Below are 10,877 nucleotides of genomic sequence, written 5' to 3' on the forward strand. Positions count from 1 at the left end.
TCTAATGCCAACATGCTAATAACGTTCTAATGCCGACATGCTAATATCAACGTTCTAATGCCAACATTAGCATGTTGCTAATAATGTTCTAATGCCAACATGTTAACGTTCTAATGCGAATATGCTAATGCCAATATGCTAACGTGCCAATGGTAACATGCCACTGCTAACATGCTAATGCTAACACCAGTGCTAACCTGTCGGCGATGGCCTTGGCCATGAAGTAATCCTCGGCGATGTACTGGGCGAAGGCCACCAGCCCCCCCGCCTGGTCCAGAACGTCCTTCCGCATCAGACACGACATTCCCGTCACGCATTTGATCCCCGTCACGTTGGCCGAGATGTAGGAGCGGGGGTGAGACGTCCCGAAGTACACCTGCGCACAGGAGGGCGGCGGTCAGTGCTGGGCCCCGCTGCTCGGCCCGCTGACCTCTGACCCTGTGACCTCACCTGCTCCAGTGTGGCGGCGAAGCCTTGACGGTCGGCGACATATGGCAGCCCGTGGACCAGACCCACCTTCTCCGTCATCTGATTGGTTAGGTCGGTCAGAGTGTCAGGTTTCACTGTGGGACACAAGGGGGCGGAGTCACAAGCTGCTGGAGGCGGAGCCTGACCCACACCTGGACCCACCCGGGTCTGACCACCATGTCTCCAACAGAACATCAGAACGTTCTGCTCAGACTCCACACAGAGAGCCTCTCTCAGGTGGTTCTGGTTCTGGTTCTGACCTCGGATCCCGCTGTCACAGATCCACACCAGTCCGTACTTTGCTGCTTCGTATCCAGGCATCAGGTTGTTGATCTTGGGGTTGATCCCGACCTTCTTCCCACCTGAGGAAGAGGAAGAGCGAAGGACGATAAGGGCAGAGAAAGGAAACAGGAAGCAGAAAACAGGAACAGGAAGCAGGAAGTCCTTAGCTGTGTCAGTATTCAGGGTCTGCATTATTCACGAATAAAAGACGACAGGAAGAGAAAAGCTGTGAATTTGGACAGGTCACCCACTGCCCCCACCAGTGACGTGTGGTGAGGTTCAAAGCTGGTGAGGCACTTAGTCATAATCAGACAATATAGACCACCTGCATGTTATTGTTTTCATAAGGACATTTACGCATGCGGACATCGCTGGAGGGCAAAGAGTCGATTCTTCATGCCGCCCAGAGCCGCCGCCGTACAATAATTCTGATAACTCAGTCAATCTTGGGCGTGTAGATATTATTAATGTCCTGCTGTGCTCCACAGCAAAGGGAGAAAATGTTAAAGTACAACTCAAAACCACGTCTTTCTCGCAGCTACACACACGCTCGTTGCCATAGCAACTGCCAACAACGCCACAGAAAACACTGAAATATTTCCCACACAAAGAGCAGAACATTCAGTCTGCTGCAGTGGTTTGGTTTTAGGCTTAATGTTTATTTTGTGATTATTAACAAGTGATTGCTGGAGTATGAGGAAAAAACTAAATAGATCGCTGCACTTGGCTAGCTCCATGGCTAGCTCCATGGATAGCTCGCTGTCTCTTACTCTGCAGTTGTGGAGTCACAATGTCTGGGATCATGAGCGCCCCCTGCCATGAGGCCAGAGAACTGCCTGCCTCACCTCCAATCTGCCGTTTCTGATCGATTCTCAGCACATGAATCACGTCACACACAGCTGGTGACAAAAACACTGTACATTATATACATGAGCTAAATTATGGAAATCAGTTCGTATATTAAATGTTTTTATCCATTTCATATCGAAAATATCAGAAATTCGAGGAGCATCGAATGGCAGCCAGTGCAGTGAGCCAGAGGTTGATCAGTCCAGGTGAGGCTCAGCTCGCTGCTGCCTCACCTGCTGAGCTTCTGAACGCTCAAAATTCAGAGATTTTGAAGAAAAGAATCAAAGTTGGTTAAGCTAAATGAAAAATAAGTACTTTATAGTACAAAGCACAGGGTGCATATAGCAATATGCACCCAATATGATAAATGACCTTATCATATATTATTGCTGGGGCTCTGCCTCACCTGCCTCCCCTCACTGCACATCACTGGTCCCCGCCCACCTCAGCATAACTCGGCGAAGAAAAAAACAATGGTGCCAAAGTTTGTTTTTTAGTCATGATTTCTCCTGATTTCTGTGTCATTCTTTACCTTTACAGTAAAAGATGTTAATAGTAAAAAATAAATCTGTTTGATTCTAAAATGTTCTAACGTGTTGCACGTTTCTACCAGGGATGAATAGAAGCAAATTATTCATTTTCAAATATAATGCTATCCAGATTGCAGGCAAGACATTACAGTTAAATAAAACTATTGTGTTTGAAGGCTTAACTTTAACCAATCAAACCGATTTGATGAGGAATAAATTAAATATTTTAGTAAAACAAACATTTTACAACTAGATTTTATCTGTCTGAATGTCGGTGTTTAACTTCCACTCACTGGTGAAACTGGGAGTTTTAATAACGATGAACCAGCAACATGAGCGAGGGCAGCTGGCTGTGAGCGCAGCGGCAGCAGACCACATGGAATTACATTGTAATTACTATGGACCCGCAATGAATCATGGGAAACGGTGGGTACACCGGACCCATCTGGGGACAAGAAGGCCGCGTTTGAACGAGTCTTGAGTCGGGACAGGCCTCGTCGCCGCGCTTTGACATAACCGGCCTTCATGGAGGCGGAGCCTCTAGACTCACCGATGAACAGCCCAGCGTCGACGTTGGGATACTTTCCTAGCAGCTTCTTGCAGACGTCCACAGCTGGGTCGTCCTGGTCCTGGACACACAGCAGGATCTCGTACTGAAACACACACACACACACACACACACACACACCTGAGAACCAGAGCCAGTTCGTTAAGGCTCCTCGTTAAGAAGGACTCCAGCTGGTTCCGTCCAGGAAGTTCTGACGCCGGTTCAGGAACTTCCTCACCAGCAAGAAAACAGGAAACACCAAATGCTGACTTCCTGTTAGTTCAGTTTGGAGGAACCATGAACAGTTCAGTTGAAGTCTAAACTGTTCTGAACTGAACTATTTTGTTCAATCCTAAGCAGCCACCTGGTGGTGGGGTGGGGTGAGGTTAGTGTGGGGGTCAGGGGTCAGGTGGGGGTCAGGCGCTGACCTTGGGATAATCCAAGGTGAAGAAGGTCTCCAGGTTGGAGATCAGGTTGGGGTCGACGCCCTTCAGCGGCTTCAGCAGAGAAACGCCCAGGACCTGAGCAAATGGCTGCTTGACCTCTGACCTCTTCCTATGGAGATGGAGACGCCTGGAACACAGAGGTCAGGGGTCAAAAATAGGTTTCACATTAACAACACCTGGTCCACAGACGGGTTTTTTTTTTTGCTAAATATTCACATTCCTGAGCAGGAACCTTTGTATTTGTGTGTTTCTGGTACGCCTGTAAATCGGACGCACAGCTACAGCCGCTAACAGCAGCTTCTCTCGGTTAGTTTGTGTTTCTAATCGATCTGATTAGACGCTGGAAAACACGACTGCTGTGTTCAAGTTGTGCTAAAAGGAGTTAGCCTAGCTACCAGTGAAGCTATGCTAGCCTGGAATAGCATCTTAATGCTAACATGTACCAGCTAATGCTAATTTCTAAAGAAGCTGAATGAAATGATCAGAACTTGCAGATCAGAACGACGTTGGACTGAAAGTCCTGCATGGTTCCAGTCCCACCACTAGCATGCTGTTCAGAACCACCAGAACAGGTTCTACTGGGTCGGTCTGGATCTCAGCCTACAGATGACCTTCAACAGGAAGCTGGATGCTTCACTTCCTCCAGCTGGGGGAGAAGAGCGCCACCTGCTGGAGCCGCCGTTCTCCTTGTGCTCCTGAGGCTTTGTCGACCTCTGACCTCCTTAAACCTTAAAGGAATGTGGAGCCGGGGGGGAAGAGAAGACTGAAACAGCAGGAAGTAATGAATGAAGGAAGTAGTTCTGCCGTGTTGCTCTCTCAGCTTCCTGCAGGTAAACACGTTGCCATGGTGATCAGACCACCTGCTCTGGTGCCTCAGAAACACCTGGTGAAATGTTGCTGTGGGAGGATCTCCAGTAGCAGTCAGTACTGCAACAACTCTAAAGACTCTTCTGACATGCTAACGGCTCAATGACGTCATCAGCTGCTGCTGAGGCTGGAGTAGGGGAAGTGACCCTCCCCCCTACTCTCTGTATCCATGGAGATACTCAATACCTTGTTGCCATGGATAGCCATGGATACACATAATAGCAACTGTCTGCAGGTAGAAACTCAGAACAAAACTCCTTCCAGCTGCTCAGCATCCGGAACCAGAGGGGATAATGGGCCAGACATCAACCATTCAGCCTGGATAATAATGAGCTAAAGTCCAGAAAAGATCCAATCAGAACCACCAGGTTCTCCAGACCAGGTTCGGTCCAGAGGACAACCCACCGTCACCGACTCATCATGACTCTGCTCCGGTAATCTCCACCTCTGCAGTTTTGCGCAATAAGCATCAAATCTGTTCAGAAAGCCCGGCACCGAACCGCAGAATGATGACGTAATAGGTGAGTAATTAAGTCTTTATTACAAACTGACACCAACGGCTGAGCAGGAACCAAAACAAACATCTGCTTTTCAAAATGAGGTTCGCTGGTGCTAAGTAGGAAGCTCGCCAAATGTAACCGGAACGAACTGATTTAAGCCCAATCTGAACACCTCACAGAACCGATTTAAGCTCGACTCAGTCCCTGACGCCGCTGGTAGGAGCCACAGATCCCCGGGGGCCCGCCCAGCTTACCGGGGCGGGTGGTTCTGACCCGGGTTCGGTAATGAACGCTCAGCAGTCCCCCGAACATTTAATTTATCCGCAGCAGTTACTAGCAGCTAGCTGTTAGCTGAGCGGTTACTCACACATAGATGATGGACATGAAGTGCATGAGCCACAGAACCGCGAACAGAACCAGGCCGAACACCGAGAAGCCCTGCAGGGCCACATCCAGCGGGGCCATGCTGCTCCGGGGCGACGCGGGGTTGGCAGACCGCCTCGGGTCGCTCTGGCTCCGGTCGGACAGCGACCAGCTGACCGGCCTCACAGCGGAAACAACGGGGGGAAGAGGCGGGTGTGTTCAGGCCGGAGATCGGGCCTCCTGCCGGGTACAGGGAACAGGAACCAGTGCGGGGTTTGGAGCTCCACTAGGCGGGACTCTCAGGATGCGTATCCGCGGGTCCAAACGGTTCTGGAAGCCCAGGAGATTCCGAGTCCCGGCTCAGTTGGTTTCGGTTGTTTGACAGTCAGCAGACCGACCGACGGTCAGCTGACCAACTGGGGTTGAGACAACGGAAGCTGCCGAAAGGTGACGGCGTTTCCGTTTTTCAAAATAAAACGCCATATTTAATAATAAAAGCGTCTTTTTGATTCTCTGCAGGTCGGTTTGGGTTTAGTAGGGGTGTCAAACGTACGGCCCGCGGGCCGGAACCGGCCCGCCGAACGATTTAGTCCGGCATGGGGGCTAAATGCATTATCATTATTCATGAAAAAACGTATACTTCGTTTAATTGAAAATCTGCAGTTCCTACACTGTCCACGAGGGGCGCTGTGTTTTATCCAGAGCACACAACATGATGCAACACTGCAGCGGAACTAACAGCAGATGGCAGCACTGAGCTTCAGGTTCTGTAAACAAGTTCGATTCTATGCTTTACCAGCTTTTTATTTTGTCCTGGCAACCTCATATTTCTCGTGCATGCTAACATACATACATGTTATGTATGCAAGTTTTTCTATTTGTATGCATTTTATGCATCAACAAATGTTCTTAATCAAATGTCTGTTTAAAACAGCTGACACTTAAGATTTCAAATGTGTGAAGCCAGATAATTTGTTCAAATTGCTTCCCAGATGTTGAAAATTGATTTTAAATCTTTTCTTAGTTTTTGTCTGTTGTATTTTGTGATGCAGTTCAGTGTTTTTAAGTTCCAAAAACTGTGAATAAATGTTTTGCAACATTGTACAATCACTGAGATCAGTTCTAATGCACTTAAATAAATGCTTAACTGAGTAAAAGTATTGTTGAAATTGCAGATGCCTTTCTTAAAAACTGAGATTATTCATAATATATTTTGTAAAAGTGAAATTCGTTTAATATAAAAATCAACAACAAGTCCACTTTTATTGGTTCTATTTAAGTTTACTTGTGTGGCCCCCTGCAGATCAGATTAAGCTGCATGCGGCCCCTAAACCAAAATGAGTCTGACACCCCTGGTTTAGTTAAATGTGGTTTATTTTATTTTAGCTTAGTTTAGTTAAGCAGAATTTAGACTAGATTAGCTGAAGTCAGACCTGACCAGTTTACTGTAGTGAAGTTAAATATATTTATTTTAGTTCTCATCCACATTAACAGAACAAACCTGATTCTGAATCAATAATAATCCAAATATAAATTCTTAGAATTAACAATTATGAATAATTATCTAAAATATACAGTAAATATAACAGAACAGAATAACTTAGAAATTAATAGTTTTATATTTACAGTTACTAACATTAGCTTAAAGCTCACACTGTCTGCCCCAATCAAACATCTGGAGGCCCTGAACGCATCATGGAACAGGTGAGTTTACCTGAGGGCCATGAACGCAACATGGAAACATCGCATCCACAGGTGAGTCAGACTGAATGACTCAGACTGGAAACAAACGTTTCAACACCTGAAACCGAACCAGAACCTCCCCACCCAGAGAGGTTCAGTGGGACCAGAACCAGCAGCAAAACCTCAGTACTTGCTGGTTCATCAGGAGTTCTGGTTGGGTTCTGGTTCTGTTCCAGCTAACTGGACTCAATCCAGTTAGCAGGATTGAGTCCAGCAAACCAAACAGAAAGTGACATTGGGGTCGTGACCTTCATGACCCCAAGGTCATGAAGGTCGTTTCCTGGTTGCTGGTCCATCATCATAGTGATCCGGTTCCCAGTGCTGGTTCTGATCAGAGGTCACAGGTCAAGACTGGGTGGTCCCTGTGGGCCCAGCTGTTGATTCAGAACCAGAACCTTTTGGACCGGCTGCTTGGCTGAGTCATGATTCCCAGTCTGGACTTCCTGTGGAGGGAGTCCGACCCGCTCCTGCGGTTCTGGTGCGACCCGTTTTGATCTGTCTGGTTCCGTCCAGGAAGCTGTGCCCAACAGAACCACTAGCTGGTCTGGAGCAGAGAACAGGGCCTCATCAGGTCCAATAGACCAGATCAGAACCAACTGGATCAGATTGAAATCAGTGTGAGGATCTCAGTAAAACCTGGTTCTGTTTTTCTGACCAGAACCAGAACCAGGCTGAGGTACTACCACCAGAACCGACTGGTTCTGGTTCCGGTCTCAGGTTCTGCTCAGATTCCAGCTTCAGGATGGTCACCATGACCATTCTGTGGTATGATGACATCACTTCCTGTCCCATGACCCGACCTGCAGCAGAACTTCCTGTCCGAACGTCATGAGGGAGTTGGAGATGACCCGGCCCGGTTTGGACCCGGTTCAGCCTCTGGGTTCTGCTCAGGTTCTTTGGATCGTAGTCGGTCCGGTTGATTCAGAACCAGAACCAGAACGATCCAAACATCAGGATGTTTCAGTTTTTCCTCTTTAAACTTTCTTTGTTGCGTCGATATGAAACATTTTCCTGTTTCTTATTAAAAACTAAAACAGACAAAATGAGAATCTGCGTTTTTATTGGTGCAACTTGAACACATCAGGAAGCCACGACCATATATGGAGGAGCAGAGGGAACCTGGGGAACCAGGTGTGAATACTTAATGAGGACAAAAACCAGAAGGAGTGAGAACTCTTAGCGTATCAAAGATCCTCTATGAGGACAGAGTGCCACTCTATCCAGAAACTCAGATAAGGATGAGCTGAGCTTTTACTTTAACTATACAGTTAGAATAGAACACCTGCCCACCAGGTGCTAATCTGGGGTCACAGGTCATTCTGAGGTCAGTCAGGGGTCAGTCAGAAGCTCCTCCCCTCTGTGACCAGCTGCACTCTGAGTTCTCCTTCCAGGACGACTCCTGGGTGTTGTAGACCTCCTGTGGATCAGAACCAATCAGAACCAACCAGAACCAGTCAGAAGTCAGGATGAGAGATAAGTGGTCAGTATTGGGCCTGGTGCCGGCCCGGTCCTGGCCTGGTGCCGGCCCGGTTCCCACCTTCTTCCAGATGGGGGCGCTGGCCTTCAGCTGGGTGACGGCGTGCTGAATGGCCTCCTGGCCGTCCAGGCGGTGTGGAGAGGAGATCGCCATGACGACACTGGCCTCACCCACCTTCACCCACCTGAGGGAGGAAGAGAAGGGTCAGGCTTGGCGGCGATGACATCACAGCGCGGTGGGCGGAGCCTCACCCCAGGCGGTGGTGGATGCAGATGTGCAGCAGCGAGGGCCAGCGGGCCCTCAGGGCCGCCGCCAGTCGGCTCAGCTCTGATTGGACCATGGCCTCGTACGCCTCATACTGCAGACCAATCACCTTCCTGCCCTCCACCTGGTCCTCCCGGGTCGCACCTGCACAGGAAACGGGTCAGCAGCACCGACAGCCGGCCGCCCACAGGGGGCAGCGGAGCAGCTGTCACCAGGTTAGGGTCTGGTTCCAGATCAGTTGGCATTGATCCGATTGGTTGATCAGAACTGAAGGCCCGCCCTGAGGAAGAGGAAGAGGAGGATGATGAAGGTCGTACCTATAAACACAGAGACGGCGCCGCAGCGGCTGCTGCTGACCGAGTCCACCACTTCCTGCACCGACAGCCAATCACGGCTCAGCCTGAAGATGTCCCTGGGTGGCTCCGCCATGTGTAGAGATCGGTCCGGTTCTGGTTCTGTTCTACCCTCCGCTCAGCGGCGGCACCACGGCCACCTCGTCGCCGTCCTGCAGGCTCAGCTGCTGGTTGCCGATGGCGACGTACCGTTGGCGTACAGCCAGCACCACACGGCCCTGCAGCGCCACCAGCCTGCAGAGACACGACGAGTCGCCGTCAGCGCTTCGCGCCGCCACCTGATCGCTGCTCTGAGCGCGCCTACCTGGGCTGTTTCCGTAGCAACAGAGCCCACAGGTCCCCGCTGCTGATTGGCGTTGGCACGGCAACTAACTCCTCCTCCCTCAGTCCGGTCAGCTCGGCGCTCCTAGCGAAGTACAGCACGGTCACCTGAGGAAGAGACAGTTTTTCCTTCCACTCAACTTCCCACCAACCAGCTGGTAAACAGGCTCTGAGCAGTCAGTTGCCATAGTGACGACCTTTAGCATCTGACCACAGAATAAACCCAGAAACTAACTGGTTAAAAATTTTTATCAACATTATTTCTATAAGACATTTCAGCAACACTTAATCTGATCGATGCATCAGATTATTGATCAGATTATTGATTAATGTTTCAAAAGCAGCTCTGATCAGATCTTAGTCTGGATGTAAAGGAGCTCAGTGTTTCGGCTGTTTTTCAGTTTTCTGTTAGTTTGTTCCAGATCTGTGGTGCATAGAAGCTGAATGCTGCTTCTCTACGTTTGGTTCTGGTGCAGGGACCGCTCCGTCTCCAGCTGATGTTTCTGGTTCCTGATGTGCGGTGGGTTCCGTCCAGGTTCATGTTTGTTAGAGAAGATCCTGCAGGCGTCGATGCAGGCAGGCCACTGCGCTGCAGCTGGACCCATCAGCCTGCAGAGTGCTTCAGGTCCTGCTGCTGGGACACCGAAACACCTTCAGGTTTCATCGTGTTCAGAAGAACAGTAGAACCTCCGTTCTCTGCCACATGAACAACTAGAGTTTTAATATCGGCTGATCCGAGGTTAGAGACAGGATTTCATCTGTCACAGCAGATTTGGAGAAGGACACGACTCTGGTTCTCTTGGCTGCAGAAACGGCTGATAAATAAATTCAGTTTCAGCCATAAAATTAATAACCCTAAAATTCTGATTGAATTTGGACCGGGAGGTTCCGATTGTTTTTCGCCCCTGGGGACCTCACAGAGCCCCGCCCCACACGCAGCATGTGACCTATGACCCGATTCGCTCCTCACACGGCGGACTCTGAGGTCTCTTGCTTGTCCTGCGGGTCCGCTCCAGAACTCCGTTAGGAAATCTGAGGATTTACATATTTCTGCATCTGACCGAAACAAACACACGAGCAGAGGATCTGACCTCACTAATATGGAGTCTGGCTTCAGTTTGGCGCGATGAGTCCGCAGTAAAAAACCTTTTATCGCTTCCATTCATACCGATATTTGAGGAGGCTTCAGTTATCTAAGCCGTTAAACGTCGGCTAGAATCAGACAGAAAGTCAGAGGAGTCTGGTAGAGATGAAAACAGCTGCAACAAACTCACCTGCGCAGACATGAATCCTCCTGCAGCGGACAGAACTCACCTGGGCAAACTCTGACCGACGCCAGTTACTGTTTTACTCCTCCTGATTCTTCTTCTGCTCCCTAAAGCCCAACACACCGAGCAAGTGTCGCCACCTGGTGGACTGCGGTCTGTTGTCGGCCTCCTGGACCAATCGTTACCTCTGCAGGGCGGAGTCACTGCGGAGGGAGCGAGGCGTTTTGGAGAGGGCTGCATGGTGGTGGCAGCACAGGGATGTGGGCCTCCGGGTGTAGATTTAAAGCTGAATGATAAATCAGGTTTCCTTTGGTGTTTAAACCAAAGGAAACACCAAAGAGGAAGAGGAAAAAACAAAACAGAAACAGAAACCAGGCGGGTGTGAACACGTCCCACCGGCTGGAACATTCCTGAACCGGGATTGGAAACAAAACCAGGAAATCAAATACCACCCCAGGTGAAAAAAAGATAAACAAGTATACTTTAGTATATTTCAAACATACTTACATTTGTGAAAGTACATTTTAAGTATACTAAATATTAAGTGTTCTAGTGTAAATATACCTGAAGTATACTAAAAGTATACTTGTACCAATTTC

At 49.0% G+C, this 10,877-nt stretch overlaps 3 protein-coding genes across 5 annotated transcripts in view; all 3 read right to left on the reverse strand.

Moving 5' to 3' along the window:
- ugcg (UDP-glucose ceramide glucosyltransferase) overlaps positions 1–4,954 on the reverse strand; it is an 11,445-nt gene extending 6,491 nt beyond the window's left edge. For both annotated transcript variants that reach the window (XR_001422525.1, XM_015019889.1), the window contains exons 1-6: positions 4,857–4,954; positions 3,105–3,249; positions 2,680–2,782; positions 729–830; positions 451–563; positions 198–376 (exon numbers count right to left, since the gene is read on the reverse strand). Coding sequence is in view for 1 of the 2 variants with exons in the window: in XM_015019889.1 (XP_014875375.1) it covers positions 198–376; positions 451–563; positions 729–830; positions 2,680–2,782; positions 3,105–3,249; positions 4,857–4,954 (740 nt within the window). In the remaining variant the exon portion in view is untranslated. The remainder of the gene's footprint in view (positions 1–197; positions 377–450; positions 564–728; positions 831–2,679; positions 2,783–3,104; positions 3,250–4,856) is intronic.
- A 2,684-nt stretch (positions 4,955–7,638) lies between these two features.
- Positions 7,639–8,788, reverse strand: LOC106938064 (molybdopterin synthase catalytic subunit). Its single transcript, XM_015019893.1, has 4 exons — positions 8,654–8,788; positions 8,324–8,480; positions 8,133–8,256; positions 7,639–8,012 (listed from the first exon to the last, which is right to left on the reverse strand). Exons 1-4 carry the CDS (start codon positions 8,763–8,765, stop codon positions 7,932–7,934), a joined length of 474 nt encoding a protein of 157 aa, XP_014875379.1. The 5' UTR covers positions 8,766–8,788; the 3' UTR covers positions 7,639–7,931.
- Positions 8,778–10,533, reverse strand: mocs2 (molybdenum cofactor synthesis 2). Of its 2 annotated transcripts, none has more exons than XM_015019890.1 (3): positions 10,325–10,533; positions 8,994–9,095; positions 8,778–8,923 (listed from the first exon to the last, which is right to left on the reverse strand). In XM_015019890.1, exons 1-3 carry the CDS (start codon positions 10,516–10,518, stop codon positions 8,797–8,799), a joined length of 423 nt encoding a protein of 140 aa, XP_014875376.1. In that variant the 5' UTR covers positions 10,519–10,533; the 3' UTR covers positions 8,778–8,796. The 2 variants fall into 2 exon arrangements, with proteins under 2 accessions (XP_014875376.1, XP_014875378.1); XM_015019892.1 differs by having other exon boundaries at positions 8,994–9,118; positions 10,285–10,392.
- Between the last annotated feature and the right edge of the window lie 344 nt (positions 10,534–10,877).

Source organism: Poecilia latipinna, unplaced genomic scaffold, assembly GCF_001443285.1.
Source record: "Poecilia latipinna isolate Pla-1442-1.1 unplaced genomic scaffold, P_latipinna-1.0 Scaffold2499, whole genome shotgun sequence".
In the NCBI taxonomy this organism is placed as follows: Eukaryota; Metazoa; Chordata; class Actinopteri; order Cyprinodontiformes; family Poeciliidae; genus Poecilia; species Poecilia latipinna.